General features: G+C 37.3%; 2 protein-coding genes across 3 annotated transcripts in view; one reads left to right on the forward strand and one right to left on the reverse strand.

Annotated features, from left to right (window-relative positions):
• NIPBL (NIPBL cohesin loading factor) overlaps positions 1–12,528 on the reverse strand; it is a 205,418-nt gene extending 192,890 nt beyond the window's left edge. For both annotated transcript variants that reach the window (XM_082724196.1, XM_082724197.1), the window contains exon 1: positions 11,334–12,528. The gene's annotated coding sequence lies outside the window, so the exon portion shown is untranslated. The remainder of the gene's footprint in view (positions 1–11,333) is intronic.
• LOC309860964 (uncharacterized protein) lies at positions 10,391–17,237 on the forward strand (the record flags this gene model as incomplete). The annotated part of the gene is made up of 4 exons (XM_082723383.1): positions 10,391–10,536; positions 10,971–11,054; positions 11,321–11,646; positions 11,738–17,237. The coding sequence occupies 4 exons, from the start codon at positions 10,391–10,393 to the stop codon at positions 12,160–12,162; spliced, it is 981 nt and encodes a 326-aa protein (XP_082579509.1). The 3' UTR covers positions 12,163–17,237.
• Positions 17,238–27,916: the final 10,679 nt, after the last annotated feature.

Genomic DNA, 27,916 nt, shown 5'->3' on the forward strand with positions numbered 1-27,916 from the left:
TATTTATTTTAGTTAAGTTAATTTTAAAGCCCTTCCTTTACTCTTTCCTCCAACATTCTCATTTTCCTCTCAGATTTTGCTCCTTAATATGTGAACACAGTATTGAAATGAATGTACACATTTATGAATTATAGTACTCTAAAAGGACAGAGGCAGCAAACTACTTTAGTCGATATACTGGACTATAAGTCAGAAGCCCCCAAAATTTGATTTAGTGGAAATGTGTACAGAAAACAGTCTCATTTAGGCTATAAAGCATGAATGTTAATAAAGATTAGACCTTAATTTTAGTTTTAAAAAAATTTTTAGGAACTTCTATACCAAACATGGGGCTCAAGTCACATATTCTTCCAACTGAGTCCCCCAGGCATCGTGTATATACCTTAATTTTAAATACCAGAGCCCAAGCATATAAAAAAAAATCCCAACACTAAACACATCTTTCATAATTGCTGTCTTCTTAGAATGCTAGAAGTTATTCCAACTGACAAGCTGTATATATACACCCACTCTATGAATCAAAAACAGCAGAGGAGGGATGGATTGAAGTGGTACTCAGAGATGCTAACAAACATCAGCAGTGGGTGAACAACTGGGTTAAAGGTACAGTAAAGGAAAAGGGTCAAGCATTATCACCAAGTTTTCAGTTTAGGGAGCTGAGGTGACGGTAGAAGCATTCACCTACTTCACACTGTTCTAAGAATAGGCTTCTTTTTTTGGGGGGGGGGGGTAGTGGTAAGAATAGGGAACAACTGAGAGATGAGTGCAGACTTACATACTTTTGAATTCCAGTATTTATAGGACATCAGGAGGTGCCCGGTAGACAGATGGATCTGTCTCAGAGAGAAATATATCATTCTGGAGATAAATTTATCAGTCATCAGCATCCAGGTAACAAACACATAAAAAGTTGTATGACTAGATAAGATTAACAGGAAGGGAGAACAGAACGAAAGCTTACAAACCACCTTGGGAATGAATACCAATATTTAAGGGGTGAGGAGAAGAGGAAGAACTATCAAGAGTCTACAAATGAGAGGTCAAATACAAAGGGGAAGAAAAATAGAAGACAGATATCCCTGGACCCAAGGGAGAAAGGGGTTTCAAAAAGGGAGCAGCAAAAAACCAAAAAAGGTGGTCAAATAAAATGACCAGAAAATGGTCCTTTACGCATTATCTGCCCCAACTTTCAGTAAACAGCACTGCTTCTCTCACTTTAAGCATTAAAAGAGAGGCATTAACTGCTCTTCACTATAACTGATGCTCTATTTTTAGAATAAATAACAAACATTAAACTTAAAACGAACTCAATTTTTGACAAGTTATTCTTGTACCATCCCTCATTTCTTATTCCAGTTTCTGTGTACTAGATGTTCAAAATACGTGATGCTACCTATTTTAATTGTGATGAAAAAGAGGGCAATGTCTATTTTACCTGGTTGGTGGAGCACTAACTTGACAGAATTAACTAATATAAATAAATGTCACTAATAACACCAATTACAAATTTTTTGGAGGTGAGGGGTAAAAATGAGCAAGTAACATTATGTCCAATACATACATACATAAAAACTTCCATAAATTCAGTATATATGTAAAACAGCCACAAGATGAGAGAAATATCCAAAGCTGTACAGTTTTTGACAGTAGTACCGAAGTTAAAAGGTATTCTAATTCAATTTCAAAATGCAGTCACCAACAAACTACTAATACATGCAACAACATGGAATCTCAAAAGCCTTCTGCTAAGCAAAAGAAACTTACCACAGAAGCCTACATACTGTACAATTCCATTTATAGGACATTCTAGAAAAGACAGAACTATAAAGACAGAAATTACATGTGGTTGCTGGGGCTGGAACAGAGGTAGGAAACTGATTGCAAAAGGACATAAGGCAACTTTTTGGGGTGATGAAAACATTCTATGTTTTGATTGTGGTGGAGGTTGCGAGACTGAACATGTTTGTCAAAACTTATCAAACTGTGTACCTCAAACAGTGACTTTTACTGTGTAAAGTATAGTTCAATAAGCTTCACTTTAATTTTCAAATTTCAGTCACCTAAAATTTTATATGAATAGCACTATTTTATATAGATAGCATTTTTAAAAAAGATTTTGAGAGAGAGTGAATGAGATAGAGAGAGAGAGAGCACAAGCCAGGGGGAGAGGCAGAGGGAGAGAAGGAAGCAGACTTCCCAGAGTAGGGAGCCTGATGCAGAGGTCAATGCAGGCAGGGGCTGATCCCAGGACCCCGGAATCATAACCTGAGCCTAAGGCAGATGCTTACTGTGCATCCTAGGCATCCATGAATAGCATTTTTAATGTACTGTAATGTATGTCTCATCATAGTTAACTTATCCACACTGTTACTATGCACAAAACACAAATTAACAAAGAAGATTAAAACTATAATAAATCAGTATTGAGCTTAAAACAAGAGAATATTTGGATACCTTCCCTCAGTATCTTATTCCAAATTCTATCATCCAAGGGGCCAAAACAAACAAAAATCCCTTCGTATACTTTACAGTTGTATGTGTCCATTGTTGAGATGTATGTAAACAAAGTGGTCTTATCCAAAAAGGAAGAAGCGTTAAGAACACATATATATCTAAGACAATTATATTTCAAAATTAGCACATATACTTGCCACTTACTAAGCTTAGGTTTAGAAATGTATCTTTAGTAAATATCATATAGCTCAACTCTAATCAATCAGTTCAACAAAAATGTACTGAATACTTGCAAAACAGGAAAAGCACTGTGATAATATTACAGACATAAAGACGAAATGCAGGTCTCCTTGCTCTCAGATAGCTGGTGGCTTAGTATGGCTTCCAGACACAGAAACAAATTATTTTATCAAAGAGATACAAGTAATAAACTAACAAATGTTATGACATGGAATAACCAGAGAAACTTTCACAAAAAAAAGGCCATACTTTCTCTTTCTCCTTAAAATAAATTTCTCATCTGTGAGTAGACGTTTCAAGAAGTAACACATGTCTGTGTAAGAAAGCACAAAATGTATTTTCACAGTTAATAATCAATACTTTCTCACTAGCATCTTGAATTTACAAAGATCTCAGAATTTGAGGACTTTCAAAATGCTCAATGTTTCATGAAGGAAAATAATACATTACAGAAACATCCACATTAACACCACCAATTGTATTCACTGTGCTATAAAAAATTTTCTCTTAGGACAAAGTGACAGAGATAGGAGGAAACACTTAAAGGGAAAAAGGAAAAATTAAAATGAATAATAAAGTTAAATTAAAAGCATATGTTATGTATGTCTGAAGGTAGGTTATGGCATGAATACTGGTTTCTTAACTCTTTTCTCAAATGGGAAAGAATGATAACAGTATCTTTTAGGACATTACATGTCAACTTTAAACTTTGGAGTTTTCTGAGACATAGAAATGCGGGGGTGGGGGTGACGTGCCATGTGCATCAATTTTTTAAGAATGGTATTTTAAAAAGGGAGGTGGAGCTATGCCCAATTTACAGTCTCATAAAATTTCAACTTGGTCTTTACCAAGGAAAAACTAAATTACATATAGCCTAACTCAGACGATCAATTTCTTTAGAGGGAAATTGGCAACCTACAATTCTATCAGATAAAGACAACTCAAAGCCAGTTTAAAATTCTCGAAAAGGTTGCGAAGTAGAAGTGTTCAGAAAAGTCAGTGATCTATTCTCCTTATTAGGATTAATTTCAAAGACATTTTTGTTTTGCAAATTAAAAGATTAAATATCAAAGATTAAATATCAAAGATTAAAATTTTTAGAGTAAACTATATTTTAAGTTTTAATAATTCATTAGTGTTTTAAGCACTGTAAGTTCTTCAGGTACCTAGAATCAATAACTTGTTAAAAAACAGTACTCCTGGGGTACCTGGGTGGCTCAGTGGGTTAAAGCCTCTGCCTTTGGCTCAGGTCATGATCCCAGGGTCCTGGCTCTGTGCTCAGTGGGGAGCCTATTTCCCTTCCTCTCTCTCTGCCTGCCTCTCTGCCTCCTTGTGATCTCTGTCAAATAAATAAAATCTTAAAAAAAAAAAAAGTACTCCTATTAAAACTAGTATACATTTCATCAGCATAAGACCAAAGGACTGAGAAGTACAAATGACCCAAATAAATGCAACAAAAAGGAATTGAGTATTTCAAAATTATGTCACGGCTTCTGAATTTTTCAGGAGATATAAAAATCGTACCTGTGTTTCTTCTCAAAATGTCCACTCACAGACCAGGGATAAAAAATTCTTTTAGTGGGACGCCTGGGTGGCTCAGTTGGTTAAGCAGCTGCCTTCGGCTCAGGTCATGATCCCAACGTCCTGGGATGGAGTCCCACATTGGGCTCCTTGCTCAGCAGGGAGCCTGCTTCTCCCTCTGCCTCTGCCTGCCATTCTGTCTGCCTGTGCTCACTCTCTCCCCACCCCTCTCTGATAATAAAATAAAATCTTTAAAAAAAATTATTTTAGTAAACTAATTAATGCTAATTCCATGTTTCTGTACACTGAAAATGTTTTTCCTTTCTGGCCAAACATATATAAAACATATATAAAAGAACATATATAAAAGAACAAGTTAAAAGTTTGGTACATTCTTGTTAACTGATGTTACACACATGTAAGATAGCAAAACAATTTACCTACATAAACTATGTTGGAAGTTTAATGTATTCTTTAAAATAGTTTTTAATTCTTGACATTTTTATAACTGAATCACACAATATCATGAAAAAGAAAGTGCCTTTTCCACATTTTGCCAATTTTCATAAATACAATATGCATATATTTAAAAATAAATATCCCACTTAAATGCATATTTGTGTATACATTTTGTATATTATATGAGGTATAAACTAAGGTATTTTACATAAAAGACTGTCATCAAATAATCATTTATAACTAACCAAAATATTTTAGAATTCCTCTTTATACGACATAAAAAGTTTCACTGCTTTATAGCAAAGCCTACACTTTTCATCAAAAAGTGTATTATATATCTTTAAGAGGCAGGGTGCTAGAATGGAAAGACATTTTAGAATTAGATATATTGGGTTGCAGTCCTACCTCTAAGAGTTACCAGATTTGCCACCCTGGTCTAGGTTCTTAAACATGAAGAGCCTCAACTTCCTTGTCTATAAAAAAAAGAACACATCACTAACCTCACTGGGTAGCTAAGAGGTTCAAAACATGATAAAGAGTGTAGTGGTTAAGGCTGATAGGTAAAGCATCAACTTTGGAGTCCTTCCTCTACTTTCCTCCACTTGTTAGCTATGGGACCTTCGGCTAGTCGTTTAATCATTCTATACTTCAGTTTTCTCAAATACCTCAGAATAATAAACACAATCAGATTCATATACCCTGAAGACTCATGGTAGATGGAAATCACTCAATAACATTACATATTACAGAGGTGCCTGTGTGGTTTAGTCCGTTAAAGTGCCTGCCTTCGGCTCAGGTCACCATCCCAGGGTCCTGGGATCAAGCCCCACAAAGGGCTCCCTGCTCAGAGAGGAGCCTTTTTCTCCCTCTCCCTCTGTCTGCAGCTCCCCCTGCTTGTGCTCTCTCTCTGTGTCAAGTAAATACATAAAATATATTTTTTAAAAATTACATATTACAAATGTAAACCACTCAATACAGTATCTGACACACACCAAAAAGATCTTATTAAATCTCAGTTTTCTTAAACTAAGTTCTAAATTGCTTTTTACTGTCTCTAAAACTCAAAATCACCCCTGAAGATAAAGATTTGCCATTAAGGACCAAAAAAAAACTACCTCAAAGGCTTTAAAGGTATTCACTAAAGGAATCCCTGTAAGATTGCATGGCAAAAGTTCTAAAATAAGCGCACAACTTCCCAAGTTGATGATTTTGAAAGGATTAACATTCTTTGGCTATAGAAACACTAAATTTTTTTAATTATACTAATTTATAGATTAATCTACTATATTACAATTGGTCACATACATTTCTATGAATGAAATCACTCTCTGAAGCTGAATTTTCCCTTTCTAGAAATCATTGCTTTGACAATTTCAACAATAAAAATAAAAAATTTAAACAGTAAAAATTACACAAATTGCTTAACACTAAAATACAAGGTAGTAAAGATTTGGTGATTTCAAAAATATTATATAAAATATACACTCTGACTTCTATTTTAGTTCATTGCCCAAAGTACACAGGTTCCTTAACTACATGACTTGTAAGTACTGAATTAACTGAGCAACAAAAAAAAAAATGAAGATTTTATTAAAACTAGAAATGTGGAATCCTAAATCCTTAAGAAAAAATATAAATCAGGCTGATCATTTACTAATCTAACCTTTCCAGCCACAGTTTCTTCATCTGTAGATTGTGGATTACGGTTTCTATTTCATGAACTTATTTTAAATGAGATAATATTATCGGGGCATACTTAACACAGTTCCTGGCACATAGTAATCCCTCAAAATCTTATCTAGCTGGCAATGCTATATTAAGAAATAATCTCTCCTAATAGTATCACTTTGGAAATAGAAAGATGCCTTAAAACATATGCATTCTGACAAAACTCAATTCATTAAAACTGACCCCAGATTTACGCCAAACAAAATAATATGTAAGCTAAATATCTAAAATCATTTTTATTACTTACTTGGGTAAAAAATTCTGAGCACATAAAATACTTTTTAAAATTAGAATAACGACCAAGTAGAAACACGGTACTTTTATTTTTATTTATTATTTCTTTTTAAAGATTTGTCAGAGAGAGAAAGAAAGAGAAAGAGAGCATGGGCACACACACACACACACACACAAGCAGGGAAAGTGACAGGGAGAGGGAGAAACAGACTCCCTGATCAAGGAACCAGATGCAGAACTCTATCCCAGAACCCTGGAATCATGACCTGAGCCCAAGGCAGATGCTTAACCGACTGAGCTACCCAGGTGCCCCAAGACATGGTATTTATCAACTAGAAACACTAAAATCCCACTCCATAAAAACACTCGCATGAGTCATTATATATTTATTACAAATATAGTTAATTGATACACATTCTTAAAGAGGAACAAAATGTAAATAAATTCAATCATTCAAACACCAAACATGCATACAAGGTCAGGATTTCTAATGTAAAAGTACAATATTCATACCAGGAAAATACAATGAAGAGACAGGTATCATATCTCCCTAAAAAAAGAGGAAAAAGCGAGGCGCCTGGGTGGCTCAGTGGGTTAAAGCCTCTCTGCCTTGGGCTCAGGCCCTGATCCCAGGTCCTCTGCTCAGCAGGGAGCCTGATCCTCCTCTCTCTCTACCTGCCTCTCTGCCTACTTGTGATCTATGTCTGTCAAATAAGTAAATAAAATCTTCTAAAAAAAAAAAAAAAGACGAGAAAAAAGCACATTGGACTCTGAACATTGAAAAAATCACATAAGGTATCAGAGTCAGCACTGAGCAACAGCAATACCTAGCTTCATGGGCAGGGCTGACTCTTTCCTTAAAGTAAATAATCTAATAAAAAACTAGTAAGAGCAAGAAAATATCTTATTGGCATTCACTACATGAATTGACACAAATCACATGGCCTCTGAGTATCAAGTTTTTCATCAAAAATGGAAATCATGCTGGTCACCTCTCTCATAGGGAAATGGGAATATTTAAAAATAAACTCAGGTCACCTTGAAAAAGAACCATTTTAAAAACTCAAAGAATAATTATAAATGACAACTGCTAAAAACAGAAAAGCTGTGCTTAAAAAGTATATTTTGAAATTATTTTTAAAGGCTATGTAGTACCATAAATTACCACCAAAGTCAACTTAATATGCTCAGGATATTAAAATAAGTATCTGCATCTAAACAGTTCATTACCAGGTTTCTATAAAGTTCCCAGTCAGTAATTTCCTACTCATTTTATAGCAAATAAATGTGATCAACAGCATTGAAGTCACATTTTTCTAAAAGGAATTTTTATTTACCCCAGTCTTCACAATCACTTCATATAAAGCTAAAATCATATTTTAAAATTCCAGAATTACTCACAAATTATCCTTTTCTTAATAAGCAATGGGTGGGGAAAGTTAAATGAAATTATATCAAAATCAAACTTTATCTACTCTTGTATTGATTTTCACATAAATACAGGATATGCCAAAATATGGTGGGTTCAAATGTTTCTACAGCAGTTTGATGATGGGTTAGTACCAAAATATTAAACATTAAATTAACATAATAGTTTTGGAAAATACATGTTTGAGTTGGTTAGTCTGGCTCCAAATAAAAAAGACTTCATATTTAAATTGGTATAGCTTTGCTCATAGTATTTCTGAAATTTAATAATGACTGCTATGCAAAAAACAAAACCTGGTTTACTACCATACTAAAAACTTTCACTTTCCATCACCAAAGATAATCTGAAATAGACAGTTTTTCTTCAAATACAATTTCTTTCTTCTTAAAGGGGACAGTATTATAATGATCCCTAGCACAGGTTCAAAATGCTTTCCAATAACTTTAGTAAACAAATTGCTTAATGGTTCCAAGAAGAAGCATCCTACACACTCTTCACAAAACACTAAAAATAATTAAGTATTTAATATTCAATTTTAATTTGCTATATTAGGCTTTTACTACTTTAAAGCTACTTTCTTTTCAAGTAATTATTATAAGTTATTGGTATCTCTGCAGACTCGAGAGAAACAATAAACCACACTGTTGAATAATACTAGAAATTATTTCTCCAAATAATACAACTAACATTACAAGATTACTGGAACACTTACAGGGTCTTCTTTCACTAAACTAACAAAAATAGCCACTGTTGACTATCCATATAACCAATACAGGGGAGGTAGAGCAGAGTATTTATAATCTCTAGGGAAATACAAATTATTCCTTCCAACTAAGTTGTCAAAAATTTTAAAGTTCAAGTTTAGGGTTTTTTTTTTTTTTTTGAGCTTTATAATGTTTCCTCCTTTAAAAATAACCCATATAATTGGTTTGGATCAAACAAAAAATATTTCAATTTACTTTAAAATGTTTACACTAACTTAATGAAAGCTATCACACAACCTGTAATACTTACAAAACACTAAATATGTAGAATTGGGAAAATAAGATCTGGTAAGAACTAATTCACTTTAATCAAAGTCACAAAAAAAAAAATCAATCACAGAAACATATCTAACACATTGATTCAAACATCTGTGTAAGAAAGCTCCCTTTAACTATAAAACTCTAAAAGTAAGTTGCTTCTGTTGTTGAAAACTAAGCAAGCAGAACTCCTCTTTTCCATTACCTTTAGTAGAAACACGTTCATCCTTTGACATACATCTCCATATTTTATTTAAATAAAAGTTGTAAAGGCATCACAGGTTCATTTAAAGGCCTTTCAAACATTCATACTGAAACCCTTACCGACCCGCCCCCGCCAAGTCCCAAACCCTCTGCTTAAGATGTGAAGTGTTCCTCCCTTCTGTATTCCCTCCCCCCACCCCAACAAGCCCCCATTTGCCTGCCCCCCACCCAGTGTAGGCCTGAGGCCCTGTAGCAAACAGTGTCTAACAGGAGCAGGCAGCACAAAGACAGGAATGGGAGATTAGTGGGAGGGAGGGAGGCCGGGATTGGGGCTCAGCAGGAGCTTCAGGCTTTTTAAAATTCAAACTGCTCCCTGACCAATACAAATCACGGACACGCTACTGACTACTACACGGATTTATAGCATTAAAAACATGCCCAGTACGTGACAGCTATATTAACTTCACTCTTTTTAACATTTACCCATAGTTTGCTGGAAATGTACAACAATTTATTTTAAGCAGAGGGCTAACCTCAAAAATAACCTTCAGAAAAGTTACTTATTCTACAATGACAATAATAATTTGATGAGACACAAAAAATCCGAACTAATGTAACACCCATTAGTAAAACAAGGGACTTTGTTGATCAGTGTTGCTTCATTCTAACCAGTGAAAGTTTTCCTTCAGTGAATATGAGACAAAGTATCAAAAAAGTCTAATGCCAGGTACATTTATTTTTTCTATGCAATTTGTATGGCTGAGCACTTTTAAGCTGATTGTTTTTCCCTTTTACCAACCTACCCTTCCACCACCTCAATAAACAACCTCTGAACACTTTACTTACTCGTGAACTAGAATTTGTTAAGGCAGAACTGATATTTTTCTCTAGCATTTACAGATACATTTGACCTATTAAAATGACACCTCTCTCATTACACAGTCAAACATCATGGGCACAAACAGCCAATGACAATCCTGGGACCACAAGAAGATCTGCCCTGACATGAAAGGATGGCACCTTCTACGTTTTGTTTTTTTTTTTTTTTTAACCTCCCTGGGATTTTAAGCATAACTTCATTTCTATACTTTTAGAGAAAATGGGTTTTATCTGTACCTCGGTACAATTCTCAAAACAATATTCTTCTCATGCTTGCACACGCTTCGATCAGGAAGTACCTGGGTATTTCATGTATAGTCGTTTAAAATTGTCCTTATATAACGCACACAAATCTAAAGTGGCAGGGTAAACCTGTCAAGTACTTTACACTCGCCTTTGAATAAAAGTCCATGTGCAACACACACTGTCAAACAACAACATAAAAGCTCTTGGTGAAGCGGGGGGGGAGCATATGCAGTGTCTACCACACTATGGTTTTCTGTATTAAATATTCATGTGGGCAATTTAATTCTTTCAAAAAAGAAAATGAGTCTTTATTAACTTTCTAATGTCCAAACAAGTTTTACACAGGGCAAGAATTACCACTGGATCCGTGTCTGAGTATTTACATTTGTCTCACTAACTGAAACTACTTCCTCCCTTCATGGGGTCACAGGGGGAAGAAGGGGGGTTGTTTGTTTCACTGGGACGTTCCCCACTCCCGGACCAGGAAAGTTGTAAATATGGGGACGATCAGGGCACATTTGCTGTTAGTTGTATTGTTTCCGCCTCCTCACTAGCTACGGCTCTTCTCCCGGGCGAGGCCTGTCACCGACCAGCAGTAGCTCCGCTCAGCCCGGAGCTCTCCTAATCCCCGAGCTCAAGTAGATTCCGCTGGCCCGCGGCCTGCACTCTCCGCCGGGCCTACGCCTCCCCGGCCGCCCGGCAGGAGCCCAGTCCCCGCCACCGGAGCCGGCCGGGAGAGAGTACAAAACCACCGCCACCCAGGGCGGCTGCCACCAGAGAGGAGCGAACTCTACACTCGCCCGTGGAGGAGACCTGGGGCCGCTAAGGAAACGGCGGGGAGGGGAGCGAGGAGGAGAGACGCTGAGGACCTGGCGCCGCCGCCGCCGCCGCCGCCGAAATAAAGAGCAGGAATTTACCTGGGCGAATCGGCGTCTGAATCCAAGGGGAGGCCGAGGCCGCTGTGGCGAGAGACTATAATCCGGGCCGGGAGGGGGGGTGGCTACGGCTCCTCTTCCGTCTCCTCAGTGCGGGGAACATGTAGAGCCGGGGGGAGACCAGCCGAGAAGACAAATCGCTGCTTCTTCTTCCTCCTCCTCCTCCTTCTCCCACATAGAAACACTCACAAACACCCGACCGGGGGCCCGAGCTACCGGGGGGGCATCGCCGCCGGCCCGGGAACCAATCCTCCTGTCGGCGGGGGCGTCCCTCCCTGCGGCTTGGTGGTGTCGGGTGAGTCGGTACCGACGGAGGGAGGGGGGGGAGGGCGGGGGGGGAAGGAGCCCTGTGTGTGTCTCTCTCTCGTTCCGTCTCTCCCTCTCAGAACAAAATGCCGACCGGAAGTGCAGCTGCAGGAATGACTCCCTCCGCCGGCGCCAAACACTAACAACCACCCCCTCTTCCCCACTCCACTTCCGCCACCGCCGCTGCCGCCGCCACTTGGGCTCGCGTCCTCGGCCGCGCCGCACCACCCCGCGCCCGGGCGGGCCGGGGCCGGCGGCAGGCGGTGGCGGCTCTCCCTGGCGCCCTTCTCCTCGTCAGAGCGGCTGCGGATGGTGCCTTTTATTGTCGATCCTGCGGAGCGGCGTTTTCGCTGCGGCACGGGCGGCACCGGCTCTCCCCGGTCCTTATGTTCCCGGAGGCCGACCGGAGCGGGGCCCGAGTTCGGTGGTGGTCGTGGGCGTGAGGGGCGCTCAGGCCCGGCCCGGCTCGCAGGCCCGGCTCGCTAACGCAGCTGGTGGTCGTTAGCTTTAGGGAGCCGAGCTCGGGGCGGCCGCGTAGAGGACGCCCGCGATTCGACGGCGACGGTGCATTTTTTAAATGGTGTCTCTGCAGTCTGGCGGATGGGATGTATCGTACACCTTCTCTCCCCCGGAGAGGCTGCGCTCTACGCCCGCGTCTGCATTATGTCTGCGGAGTGACAACGCAACCCTTGGAGGCGAAGAAGATTCCCCGCTGGATTGAATTGGGATCGTGTTTGTGATGCTCTGGTTTCTGGAAATATGCGGTCTTTTTGTTGGCGGTGGTTTCGGCTCTTCCCTAACTGTCGGGATGAAGGCCTGTAGGCGACGCTGTGCGAGCGAGGAGCCGGCCGGCGGCGGGCCGGGAGCGCGCGGGTCCGCGCCCCCCTCTAGGTGTGGGTGGAGCCGGGCGCCCGGGGAGTGCCGCCCGCCGCGACGCGGGCCACCGGCCGACCGTGGGCTGCCGGGGCGGGGGCTGCGGCCAGCCGGTTTCCAGCGTCGTTGTCCTCTTTCCCTGTGAAACAGTGAGGTACTGCACGAGGCTGGAGCACAGATGTGATTGTGTGTCCAGTGCCATGCTTCTCGTGGTCTCCAGTTGTAACAAACTTTTACCTGGGCGCAGTTCTCTGTTGAGTTGGTGGAAATTAAAGGGGGGGGGGGGGCTTTGTTCTTTTAAAATGCAGTAGGTAAGCGAATTTTATGCAAGCGGGACGAGATGAGTGTTCTAGTTTCATGAATTTAGGTTATACGTGAATTGTATTGTTTATGTATTCGTGTAGTGTTTTCCAATACGCTAAAGTAAATGGGGGGAATTTGCACTCAGGTTATTCCATTTGCCTCAAAAATCACTCGAGAGACTGAATCGGGTCTTGTTAACTCGTTTACTCGAGACCCTGTAATGGCATCGCATCTAGCCGAGAGGAAAAGCCAAAGTCTTGACCGTGGCCTAAATACTGCGCGCGGCTGGGGGAGAACCTGCCCTTAACATTCTTGCGAGCTGGACCTCTGCCCTGCTATTCCAGTGCCATATACTCTTTTGCCCAAGAATCCATAGGGCTTGCTCCCTCACCTTCAGGATTTTGCTCTGATGTCACCTCGGGACTTCCATGGCCCCCTCTCGAAACTGCATGTTCCCTGTCCCCCTTTCCCATTTTATCCTTCAGGCATTTTACGTATCTTACGTGTTGATCTTAGTATCTGTTTTCGCCCTGTAGAATGTTAAGCCCCAGGAGGGCGAGAAGTTTTGTTTTTTCTTCACTGGTCTTTGTGGAGAAAATAATGTCTAGATTAATGCCTGACATACACAGAGGATGCTTAATATTTGGTTAATGAATAAGTGACAATTATAAAGGCCCTGAGCTCCCCCTGCCACAGCAATTTCTGAACTCTAGACCTTAATATATGCACTTACATGCCACAGAAAACCTTAGGAAAGATTTGTGAAAACGGGGGGGGGGGGGGGGGAATGTGGGAAAACCGAGTTTGTTACAGAGTTCTAGAAAAGGGCACTACTTCTAGACAATCACCCTCCCCAATACCAGAAGTCCACAGACTAGTGATAATTGTTTTTAGGTTTCTGTAAATGGGCTTGATAGAGGACAGTTGATTAGTAGTCACATGATCATTTTCATACGGGGCGAATTAGCTGTGCTCTCTTGTGAACCACAGACTACATTCTTTATCCCATCTCCCCTCTTTTCTTGTAAAATACAGGCTAAATTAAAGTCTGTGAGAAGTGGTTGGCCTAGTTTAAATCCAGCATTACTGGAAAAGTTCATTCAGCATTTATTGGGCAAAAAATATGTTTGCCAAGCACAATTATTCAAAAAGTGCCTGTTTCTGAGGCTTTATATAAAGGGCCACATATGGCTACTTTGGTTACTATTCAGTTATGCTGTCAAGCAAAGCAAATACTAGTGAGATTTATTTTTACAGTTTCCTCCATAAGAAAAGACTCAGTGAAAGCTGAGTGGTTATTTTAATTCACCTTTTAGTTTGCTGTTTATTACATTTACTTACCTGTAAGTTAATTGACAATGATTTTTCAAAACAAACAAATTGAGAATATTTATTTTCTATTATTGCCTGAAAAAATAGGCGTTTAAAAATGAGGATGTATACTGGTAAACTAGAAACTATGCAATAACCTTTTGGCCATAATACTTCACATCATACTTAATGTATTGAATTTTTTGGAGAAGAAAAGACAGTCTTTAAAACCGTTAATACGAATAGTTAGATCTTCAGTAAATCCAATAGTCTGTTCATTGTAAGTTTACCCATTAATCTTAAGAATAGCTTTAAGTAATATACAGATGGCTCAGAATATGTTTTTTTCACTTAGTTTCAAAATAGTATTATGTCAGTTTGCTTAAGGAAACACAATTATCTTCCTTTATACTTTCTTAAATGTTATTGGTAAACTAGTAATTTTGCATGTCTAGGTAACAAAAGTCTTGGCATTATTGTAGCATTTAATTTATAATTTTAGAGTTGTTATTTTTCACTTCCCTCATTTATTGAAGTCTAGATGCTAATTAGCTTTATGATAAGCATCTCACATATATTAGTGAAAGAAAATAGACAAGGTCTGTACCTTTAAGAGTTTTAACATTTATATAGTTTGTATCAATTTTTTTCCAGGTTACAGAATTAAAGAAATTGTTTCAATGCGGACAGAATATTTTTCTATTAAATCGGTTAGTGTTTTGCTTGCCTACATTTAAGTATCCAAGTTGAGATCTTGTGTAGAATCGCTTAATCTAATTTTAGTATTTTCTTGATTTGTCTTGTTTCTTGAGGGTTTTTTGGGGGGGGAGGGGAAGGGGTTGCTTATTTTGATCATCACCATCCATTTTATTTTGCTTTTACATTTTTAAATATTTATGTCCCAAATCAGTCGATTTATGGTGGCTTTATATTTCATTGTTATATCCTTGATTTGTCAATAATTTGTAGATAGCCCTTACTCTGACCTAATATTGCCCCCTTGCTTTAAGTACTGAGTTGCACTAATTATATTTATTTTATATTCCTGGATATTCCCATATGTATTCTTGATCAGTAAATTGCATAAGATTTAATAAAATATTTTAAAATAAATTTCAAGGATTAAATATCGAATGTCAGCAGCAATTGGTACAATTCACAAATTATGAATTTTTTTATATCTTCAAGATAAATACAGTTTGCCATAAAACAATAGAAATGAAAATTTTAGAAAATCATTTCCACACTATTTTATGCCTACTAGTTCTATTCTTTGTTAGTGATATAATTAAGTCTTATAGAAAAAAAGTAAAGAACATGTGTATGTATGTTTTGTAGACTATTTCATACGCTACTGAAATTTCATATTTAGGAAATTAAGTAACTGTTAGGATGATTTTGATCTTAAGAAACTTTGATGAAGAAAGAGTTCATTATAGATATTGATTTGAGGGTGAACTACAAAAATATCAACAGTCTATAAATATGTTCCTGTTTCAAGTTTTCAGAGTGAATACCTAATCAAATTTGTGATAGTATCTAATAAGTATCTATAGATAGTATCTATGATAGTATCTATATTTTAAGATGATAGAAATTAATGGGTTTTCCCTGCTCAAGGACTTTCTTGATCTTGGCCTTCAAGAACAAGTTTTGTCCTTGCATTAATCCTTCATTTTCTCGAAATTCATGGATTTTATTATTCATGCCATCCACTTATCCTATGACTTTACTGTGTTTACATTTTTGTGTATCTGTATTTATACTCCCAAATAAAAGCAACTGCTTATACTACGTTACAAATTTCACTGCATTACATAGGGTAAGGCCCTTAAAAAAGACATTTGTAAAATACTTCATTTTAATTATTTAGGGTCATCTTCATTAAAGCCTAATCTTAATGGAACTTACACATATGCTGAATGTGAACCAGATAGTTAAGCTATACATGTATTTTAATCCTAATCAATCTGGAATAACAGATTAAAAATGACTTTATCTGGGAAGGAAGAATACAAAATCCATTAAAAACTTAACATCTAAAATAGTTATGAAAGGAGTGCTTATGATGCTCTTAAAAGCATCTCCACGAGACTAGTGCTTTAAAACTTGGTCATATACCATTATGGGTCATGAAATTTAGTGGGTTGTAACTGGCATTTTTTATTTAAAACAAAGAAAAGAATAGAATCTGGATTCTATAATAGTTAAGTACATCACACATGGTAAAGTGTATTTTTAAGTAAACATTTATTCCATTTTTGTGTGTGCATGTGCTGAATTAACATGTAAAATCTATTTCTTACTATGGGATATAGACCCAAATAAGTACATTTTTTAAAAAAACCTACCTTTACTTCCCCTCAGAAAATGAAGAAGAATGTTCTGATTGCCTATGTAGTGAGGCATTTTAGAGGAAACATTTTAGGGTATTTTAGAAGAGGCTTGATAGTGATTTCAGAAAGGTGATTTTAAGGTGTAAAAGGTAATAAACTATGTAGAAATGTTAAATATAATTGAAGTTGTAAGAAAGAATTTCCTAGTAGAGCTAAATTTGGTATGTTTAGATCTATGACTATTCTTATTTTTTGTAGTACATTTTCTAATCTCAAATGCTAAAGACAGCAAAATAATAAATATAAGGCAAAAGAAGGGTTTGTTTCTATTTCTTCCCACCCTCTCTTCAGTCTTAAAGCAAGTGTTTATTAACTAGTGATAGGAATGCAGAGAAAAATGTTACCTTCATGAGCAATTACAAGAACAGGTTATTCTCTGAAAATGATAGAAACTCCTCTTTCCCCCAAAAGTAACAAACTGTCAATAAGGCTTTCTCTCTAGCCTAGGTAAATAATTTCTTTAAGTAAATAGTTAACCTTCATTTGCCATCCAACTTACTCTGTATTTAAATGTGCTTAACATTGTGTACAGAATTTAAAGGGGGGAAATTTTAAAAGGAGAGTATTGTGTATAGAGTTTTAAAGGGAGGCAATATGCTGTATAAAATGAAAAATAACTATCAAACAGAAAATAAGGATTATGTTACACTGGAATGTCTTAATAGGATTTAGACATTTCAATAAAATTTAAACATTACATACTGTTTGGCCTAATTTCAATATAGATTTCAATACTGTAGCTTGACAGGTCTAAGAGTATTAATGTTTCTTTTCAGACGTATGCTTCCAGTTTCCTTTCGATTATAGATATTTAAGACCTAGGTTGTTTAAAACCTTAACACAAAATTGAGAGAGCATAAGAATCTCTAATTCAGTTATTGAACCAAAACTTATATACCCCAAGTATTTCACCAACGCAAGACATACTCTATAGAACTAAGACAGCAATTATATTACTAACCAGCAGAGGGAGCCAAGTCAGTCCTGAAAGGGTAGGATTACAAAGGGAGACCACATGACTTCCTGTTTGTTTGTTTGACTGTTTGGCAGCTGTTCTCTTTTTGAGTTTAGTCTACCGAAACCCAAGTAAAAGCATTAGAAAGGCTACCGGTGTATCAGATGTGAACAGGGTGACAATTTTAACTGTCAAAATTGCCTTGCATGAAGCAAACAGAAAAAACATACTTCTGCTTAAATTAAGGACAACCCAGGGAGGAATTTGCAGCATAAAAGAAAATTCTTTAAAAACCAGACATTAAAAGTTGAATAAAATATGCAAACAGTAAGATACTGATTTTCTTTCTAATACAGGTGATGAAATTAATGTGGATCAGAACAAAGCAATTAAGCAGAGGAAAGTCAAGGAGAAATATAAAAGTGGAACTGTCTCAGTATTGCCCCCTAAGATGGCAAACCATAGAAAACATTACCTTAGGATGATGATGAATTACCAGTCAGATAAAACCATGAACCATTTTTTAATAAACCTACTTTTATCAAAAGCTGAAATTAGGCTCTAAATAGACACATTTTAAAATTATAAAGTTGGTACAGATAAGCAAATTGACCTTACATTAAATTTCTATTCACTTTGATAAAGGGATAAATTTTGATTAAAAATAATTACAGCAAAATAATATAATGAGATGGTTTTCACTTTAGAAAATAGAATTGTTTCCACTACCCTTTATAAATACAATAAAAGCAATATCTGTTTTATGACACAAGTATGGAGGAATGTAGTTGCTAAATGATAATTGTACTGTCAGCTTATTTAATATTGTCTAAGAACCTCAAAGTGCCTGATAAAATGATTACCTGAAGTAAAACTGTAAAAGCTGGGTGTTAGCTAACTGCGTCAAAATGAAAAGCTTAAAAACCCTAGCAATTTTAGTCAAATAAATGCTAGCCTATCCACTTACTAATTGCATGTTTGTGGAAACTTACTGTCTGAAGCACAGAAGGACAATGGATTCAGGCAAATTTTAGCTATAGGTACACGTATTTATGTGTTTATTCATTCCAAAAATATACTTCTTGAACACTTACAATCTCCAGAAAGACCTGGAACTTACCTTCATTATGAACTGGACAGAATTCTTGTTGAAAGATTTAATTTCATTAAAATATGTGAACAGTCAAATTCAATACATAACCCATTGAATCCAAGGGATATGCAGAAGTATGTAGAGTATGTGGAAAACATTATGTAAGAGAGAATCATTTAATATTGAGTACTAAAAGGTAGATTGTAAACCTCTGTAGGTCAGTTCTTTATAGGTCAGGTCAGTATAATACACTGACCTATTTATTGGCATCTGGTATCAAATCAGTTAATCACCGGCAATGATATCCAAGAAATAAAATTCATCTCATGTCAGCCTTAGAAACATTCTAATGCCAAAAAAGCAATTCAATCAGTATTACTTTTTTCTTTAAAGATTTTATTTATTTATTTGAGAGAGCACAAACTGGGTAGGGAGGTAGTTGGGTGTGGGTGGAGGGTAAGAGGACGAGGGATAAGCAGACTCCGCTGAGCAGGGAGTCCAATGCAGGACTCAATCCCAGGACCCTGGGATCATGACCTGACCTGAAGGCAAATGCTCCCCCGACAACCACCCAGGCCCCCCAAGCCTGATCTTTCTAATTATATTTTAAATTCTGTTAATGTTTCCACCCATGGAAAAATACTGTTTTTTAAAAATTACATTAGTAAGTGGCATTGCCTTGAACCATTTCTTTATTGATGAACATAATAATAGGTTAACTCATATCAAATTCCAATAAAAACTATGAACATTGTCACCAAAGTCAATATTGTACAATCGAAATTATGTAGGATAAGGGGCACCTGGGTGGCTTAGTTGGTTAAGCATCTGCCCTTGGCTCAGGTCACGATCCCAGGGTCCTGGGATCAAGCCCTGCCTGGAGCCCACATCCCCACATTGAGTCCCGCATCAGGCTCCTTGTTCATCAGGGAGCCTGCTTCTCCTTTGCAGCTCAGCCTACTCTCTCTCTCTCAGGCTACTACTCAGCCTACTATCTCTCTGTTAAATGAATAAATAAAATCCTTAAAAATATATACGTAGGATAAGTTTTTCCTTTTTACCTAATTAAAAAAAAAAAACTTTTTTACCTAATTTTTATTTAATAATCTAGGTCTCTGACTGTAATGATAAAACCAAGCAAGGAAGAAAAAGAAAACAGCTCAATCCTTGTCTTATTCCAGAGTAAGGAATGGCGACAGATGAGTAAAAGCAAGAAAGCAACTTCCAATGAACAAAAAGGGTTGAGTAAAGGATGTCACTCTCCCTAAAAAATTAAATATAAATTTTAATCAGGAATTTAAAGCCACTGTCAATACTGTTTTTTAACACTGCTTTTTGGACTTCTGAAATATTTTATTTTCTCTTAAAAAAAACGGTACCAAAACCCAAGATGCTTTAGTGGTGTGGTTTCTCATTCATTAGTCTCTTTCCGTCTTACACTATTGAATTCTGTCGGCTCTCCTGAGGCACCTCTCTGATGGCACTTTTTCAGTGCTGCCTTCTTAACTCTATCATCAACATACAGTAGCTTTCTCAAATATATGCATATATGCAGATGATTCCTCACAATCATGTCCAAACTATGTAACTTTTGCTTGATGTAAGGGGAAATAACTTACATTATGAATTTAAAAGGGCTAGTAATACTTGATAATACTTCAGATATACAAAAGTATTTTTAATTTGAAGAACTTACATCTTACAGGCTTTCTGTGAAAAATGTGGAATATCTGTGTTGTGCTAGGAGCTTAGAATTGATAAAGTGGAGTCTTGTGCTTACATTAAATTTTGTGGGTTTTAACTGTACCTACAGTACTGCTGTAGAGACATCATAGCTGTGAAATCTGGCTCTTTAAGAAATGCTCACCAGAAAACTGGTTTGAAACTATTCTAACTATGATGTAACTGCTATATTTAATATAATAAAAGTATGACATCGGAATAAATGAGTCTCTAATTCTCTGTATTTTTAGAATATTATTGTTTTCTCAGAGTATCAGAAGACAAGGGGCTGCTTTTTTCTAGATCTAGTTTTAATTGACATGAAATAGAGTACCAGGAGGCATTTCCAGAGCCTTGGATTGGCAGGTGTTAATAAGATTCTGGGCAAGTCCAGAACTGTGACTGTGTGGAGCTGCTGGGGTATTGGACAAGCAAGCAAGGTCACACAAGTGCTGTGGTGGGTCTGTAGTTCTCCATTCACACCACCCTATGTTAACCTTCCGTGACTCTCAGCTCCGGTCAGGAGCCCCAGGTTCTATCACAGGGTAGTATCTAAACAGAGATTTTACTTCTTATTTTTTTTTTCAACTGAGGTGTAGTTGATACACAGTGTCTTAAAGAAATTTTGAATTTGTATATCCAGAACTGAGGGATAAGTTTTCTTTACTAACGAATGCACATTTTTATTATTATAAACTACATCAGTCATTCAATAAGCATTTGCCCAGCACCTGTGTAGTGTAAACTGAATACAAATGAATAACCAGTCTCTTTCCTCTTGTAACTTGGCACAGAGGAAGACTAAATCAAGTACATTTAAAACAGTGAAATAAATAACCAAGAGTTGTATCAAAAGTGCTAGGAAAGTACTAGAGAGTGGGCGCCCGGTGGCTCAGGTCATGATCCCAGGGTTCTGGGATCAAGCCCCACAATGAGCTCCCTCCTGAGCGGGAAGCCTGCTGCTCCCACTACCCCTGCTTGTGTTCCCTTTCTCGCTGTCTCTGTCTCTCTGTCAAATAAGTAAACTCTTAAAAAAGAAAAGAAAAGAAAGTACCAGAGATACCTGGAGGGCTTGAGAAAAGTTTCACAGAACAGGTGAAATTTGAACATCAGTGAAGGATAAACAATTTTCCAGGCAGAAAAAGAAAGGAAGAAAAGAAATCAAACCATTCTAAAGAAAGAAAGGAACCCATAAAAATATATAGGTGCATGAGAAAGTTCCTTGTATTTCATAATCTGGAAATTGGTTTGGTTAGAGTGCAGATGATGTCAGGACGATGGGATCTGGTCCTCTAGCAGAAAGCATGGGGATATTACCTCACACTCAACAGGGAAGCATTAAATAATTTTACATCCAAGATAATAGATACATCCAAGATAAAATACAAGATAAAACTTGCATTTTAGAATAACTCTGCAAATTCACATTAAAAAGAAGTACCTATTACATGGGGGGAAAAAACACAAAATACTTAGTGAAAGCATGGTTAACCTGCAAGTTTCATGCAATTTAAAAATGCGTATCCAGCTGAGTATTCATACTCTGACACAATACGTTCTCATCTGCCCTCCTCATGTAGCTGTATTACTTTTGTAATTTCAATCAAAACAGGAAGAAGCATAGGCAACTGAATGAAGAATGGAATGTGAATGAGGCTGGAGAAATGTGAATCAAAAAGAAAGCTAATGGAGTTGTTCAAGTGAGATGTGAGGGCTGAGCTATGGTAGCCTGGCTGGAGAGGGGGAAGAAAACTTTAAAGATAAAGCAGAATCTAGGACTTGTTGAACCAATGAAGATGCAAGGTAAGAGAAAGTGGGGTGGGGAGGACTCTGGCAATTCAGGTGTAGGTCTCTAGATGGACTTTGGTGTCATTAAATGAGATAGACATACAGGAGAAAGTGTAGACTGAAAGCGGAGAGGAGTACAAATAAATCAGTTTGAGATCAATTAAATTTGGGTTGCCTATTAGACTTCCCGTTAGAAATACACAGAAGGCAGCTGAAAATACGTATGATACTTAGGAGACAGAGCTGGAGATAAAGATATGAGAGTCATCTTCATATATATGATAGTTGAAGACACAGGGTGAAGACCAGGGAGAATCTATGAAATGAAAAGGAGCCAAAGAATTATAAGGACCACTAAGGAAAAAGCAAGCTACCCAAGTTTGCTATGGTTTAGTAATGCACCACTTTCCCCCTAAAATATCTGAGAAGGAACCTTTTTATATACAAGACCTTTAGTTAAATATTATAACAAATACTTGGCTCTAAAATCAATAGGCCATAAAATGTTACTTTATCTAATTTTGGAAGTTATTCAATTATTGTCTCTCTTATCTTTTACTCAAAAATGGAAGAGTAATGGAACAGAGGTGGATTTCCCAAGAGAATAATGGAAAAGGTTAATGACATTTTACTTTTAAGCAACAAATTCGTTTTTAAAATTTATTTTTTTTTAAGTAATCTCTACATCCAACATGGGGCTTGAACTCACAACCCCAAAATCAAGAGTTGCATGCTTTTCTGGTTGAGCCAGCCAAGTGCCCCAAAGCATCAAATTTTCCTTAACATCACATAATACTTACAACCCAGATCTAGAAAGTTTAGTTACAGCTTTTAAACTTTCCAAGTAATTTCTGTCTATACTAGTCCACATGCCACTCCAATCCAATCCACACTTCTACCTGATTGTTCTTGCTGCTTCACTTAAATCATTCCTTCTTAACCCCCATTTCTCTTACTACTAACCCTCTAATAAAATCTACCCAGTCACCCTGGGTTTCCAGTATCCCCACACATTCTGATTCCTTTAAAAGTCAAGGGTGATACCACAGTCTTCATTGTTCCCGTCACCCAGAAGTAAGGTAGAAACGGACATAGCATGGAAATGAAAATTATGCAAAACATAACATATTCCGAGATACCCATATTTTTCAAGAGTGAACCACAATAGTTAGAAATCTATGTGGGCCACACACAGTTTAAATCACAACAATAAGAGAATTATAGGACGCCTGGGTGGCTCAGTCAATTAAGCATCTGCCTTCGGCTCAGGTCCTGATCTCAGGATTCTGAGATCTAGCCCTGCCTCCAGCTCCCTGCTCAGCGGGGAGTCTGCTTCTCCCTCTCTCTCTCTCTGCCCCTCCCCCCACTTGTGCTTACTCTCTCAAATAAATAGAACCTTTTTAAAAAATAACAATAATGGGGGGCGCCTGGGTGGCTCAGTGGTTTGGGCTGCTGCCTTTGGCTCGGGTCATGATCTCAGGGTCCTGGGATCGAGCCCCGCATCGGGCTCCCTGCTCCGCGGGAAGCCTGCTTCCCTCTCTCTCTCTCTCTGCCTGCCTCTCTGCCTACTTGTGATCTCCGTCTTTCAAATAAATAAATAAAATCTTAAAAAAAAAAACAACAATAATGGGATTATAGTCTGTAAACTATTCAAAGTATTGTTTCATAGTATCCAAATAGCTTAATCAGCTTTATTCATAAAAAGGTGTACAATTTATAACCAATTTTGAAAAATCAAAGAGGATATTGTTGGTATTCAGACTAACAATGCTGAAGAATGAAGGGCTGTTCAGCAAATGGTACTGGGACATCTGGATGACCACATGCAAAAAAATGAAGCTGAATCCTAACTTTTCATACCATATGCAAAAGTTAATTCAAAATGGATAAATGACCTAAATGTAAAAGCAAAAACTATAAAACTATTAGGGAAAAAAAAAAAACCCACCCATAGGGGAAAGGATACTTAGATACCGAAAGCTCAGCTCGAGGAACCAAAAAATTAATAAATAAATTGGATTTCAAAATTAAAAACTCTTGTGCTTCAAAGAACACACAAAAAAAGAAAATGAAAAGAAAACCCTACAGAATGGGAAGAAAATATGCAAATCACATATCTGACCTTATCTAAGGATCTATATCTAGAATATATAAAGAAAACTTATAAATCAATAAGTTAAGTAACAACCCAATTTAAAAATGGACAAAAGATCTAAACATATATTTCTCCAAAGAAGAAATACAAATAGCCACTGAGCATGTAAAAATATGTTCAACATCATTAGTCACCAGAAAAATGCAAATCACAATGAGATACCTCATACCCACTGGGATGGCTAGAACAAAAAAAATCAGACATCAAATATTGGCAAAGATGTAAAAAATATTGGAACCCTAATACACTTCTGGTAGGAATATAAAATAGTGTAGCCACTTTGGGAAACAGTCCGGCACTTCCCAAAATAATTAAACATCTAGTTGTCATATTATGCAACAACTCTACTCCTGGGTATATACCCAAGGAAAATGAAAACATATGTCCACACAGAAATTTGTACGCAAATATTTACAGTGGCATTATTCGGAATCACCAAAAAGTGGAAACAACCTAAATGTCCACCAACTAACAAAAGTGTAAACAAAATGTAGTATATCTACACAATGGTACATTATTCGTCCATAAAACAGAATGACGTACAGATACTTGCTGCAACATGAATGAATCCTGAAATCATTACGCTAAGTCAATCACCATAGACCTTATACTATATGATTCTATTCATTTGAATTCCAGAATAGGGAAAGCTATAGAGATATAAAATAAATTAGTAGTTGCTTAAAGCTGGGACTCTGTGGGGGTGAGTTTGGGGGGGGGGGCGGTGATAGCTAAAGGGTACCAGGTTTCTTTCTGTGGTAATGAAAACGTTCTAAAATTGACTGTGGTAATGTTTGCATGCATCTGTAAGTAGACTAAAAACCATTTGTATGTACACTTTAAATGAGTGAATTGTATGGTATATATGAATTCTGTATCAGTAAAGCTGTTAAAACAAAAGGACTCTATCTTGGCAGGGCACATCTCAATTGTCACTCCAGGTTTATATTACTGAAAGTGGCCCTCCGATTCAATTTCCATGGTTTTGGGAAAGAGAATATAACATACAGTAGTGGAGTTGGAAAACTCATATTGCAAGAATTTGGCCACAGAGCCAGAAATTCCAGAATAGCAATATGTGATACCATCTTCAACTTCCTAGAGATACCGTAGGTTCTTGGTAGGTGTAGTTTGCCTTCAGCTCAATCAGTTCCTCTTAAGTAGAGCCATTTCGACAAGGCAGATGCTTAAAATATTCAAATACATCGTTCTAACGTCAGCTGCAGAAACTTAAAGCATAATTCATGCTTATGAAAATTTGTGAATTTCGTTAGAAATCCTGACTTTATTTCTACCAAATAGCTTGGCAGTTCTTCACATTCTATGATTCCACTTAGCACAAGGCAGTTCAGCTATGGGACACGAATGCACACTCCATGTCACAACTACCCATTCCCCATGTTCTGGCTTCAGTGTTAATAATCATAGTTCCTTCGCTGACTCAGCAGTTGTTTTTTCTTTTCTCTGCAGTCAGTCTCAAGTTCACTTTAGTCAAATATCTTGCTTACAACACCAAACAGGAGTTATAATCATGTAAGCTATTTGCGCTGCTATGGGCTAAACATTTGTGTCCTCCGCTAAAATTCGTATGTGGAAGCACTACCTCTCAATATGATGCCATTTGGAGAAAGGGCCTTTGAAAGATAAGCAGCTTTAGATGAGGTCATGAGGGTACAGCCCCCTGATAGGATTAGTGCCCTTAGGAGAAGAGGAAGGGATACCAAAGACTCCTCTCGCCCCTATGTGAGGATATAGCAAGAAAGCAGTCAGGAAAAGAGCCCTTACCAAGAACCAAAGACCTAGCACTGTGTCTTGAACTTCCCAGGCTCCAGGACTGGGAGAAATAGGTGTTTGTTCCTTAACCTACCTAGTCTATGGTATTTTGTTACAACAGCCCAAGATGGCTAAGACAGGCTCAGATAAAGTTGGGTCCCTTTTATTACAAAAAGTTTTAGATCTGGAGTAGCATTAGTATAGCTCTCTTCAACAAGTCTCTGCAATCTAGCCATTTTACTGCATTAAAATTAATCCATGACAACTGTAATAACAAAATACTTAGAGTAATCTGAACAAGAAATATGAGACATCTAAAGAAAAAATGTATAAAATTTTATACCCAGAACTATAAAAAGCTGGAAGAAGAGAATTGTCCTTAAGTTAATTATAGGCTTTTTTAGACCTTGAAAAAATGATTCTAAAATTCATATGGAATAATGATGAAAAATGGACAAAGACATTTTTAAAAAGAGTTGTTGGGGTATCTGGCTGGCTCAGTTGGTAAAACATGCAACTCTTGACCTTGGAGTTCTAAGTTCAAGCCCCATGCTGGGCATAGAGCTTACTTAAAAAAAAATAATTATTAGTATGGGGCACCTGGGTGGCTCAGTGGGTTAAAGCCTCTGCCTTCCACTTGGGTCATGATCCCAGAGTCCTGGGATCGAGCCCCACGTCGGGCTTTCCGCTCCTTGGGGAGCCTGCTTTCTCCTCTCTCTCTCTGCCTGCCTCTCTGCCTACTTGTGATCTCTGTCTGTCAAATAAATAAATAAAATCTTTAAAAAAAAATAGTTATTGGTGGAAAAAACTCTTCTTCCTAAATATTAAAAACACGTTATAAAGCTAAAATAACTGTAACATAACTCATAGAATTTACAGATAGTTGGAGGAAATTCCAGTATGTCATAACACAAAGGGGAAGGACAGACTATTTAATGACTGATGCTGGGAAATGTCTTTTTGTAAATGTACTGGAGTTTTGTTCAAGCCAGACACCTAGCAATCTTCCTTAACACCTCCCTCCTTTAGGTCCCCTTACCCAGTCAGTTTAATCAATCACAAAATCCTCTTCATTCTGTCTTCCAAATATCTATTGAATCTGTTCCCTTCTCTGTCTCCAGTGACAGTCAACACTGGCAACCAGAATTGGTCGCCATCATTGCTCAACTATTACTACAATAGTCTACTTACTGGGCTTCCGGCATCCACAAAGTCTCCCTCCAGTTCTTTTTCCTGCAGCCACAGTGATATTTTGAAAACATAAATTAGACCATATAAACCTCCTCTTAAAACTCTTAACTGGTTTTCATTACTCTCAAGATAAAGATTAAAATTCTTAACATTGTGCAAGGCTCTGCGTAGTGCGTCCCTGCCCACTTCTCTAGTCTCATCTCACATTAATCTCTACCTTGCAGTTCATGTTCCAGACACTGGCTCTCTTCCCAGTGCTCAGAATGGTACCATGCATCCTGCTGCCAAGGACTCTGCAATTCCTTTCCTTTAGGGTTTTTATATCACTTTGCATTTATACATTCATTCGTTTGACTATTTGATTTATGTCTGTCTTTACTATATAAACTGCAAGTTTGACTAGAGTAGAGACCATGTCTCGTTTACTAGCACCTAACAGAACACATGTGTGATAAATATTCATTGAATGTATAACTGAATAAACAATGAATGAAAAATAAACTAGATTCCCATATTAAATTCACTAAAATAAATTACAGATGAAATTATAAATTTTATATTCTAAAACAAAATAAATTAATTTTTAAAAATTATAGATTCTTGTTAAATATAAGATTACTGGGTAAAGGATGTGAACAAATTTTTAAAATAAATATTTTGAAAGAAACAACACTTCATAATATCAAAGAAAAACTTAAA

The sequence above is a fragment of the Mustela nivalis genome (assembly GCF_964662115.1).
Source record: "Mustela nivalis genome assembly, chromosome: 3".
NCBI lineage: Eukaryota > Metazoa > Chordata > Mammalia > Carnivora > Mustelidae > Mustela > Mustela nivalis.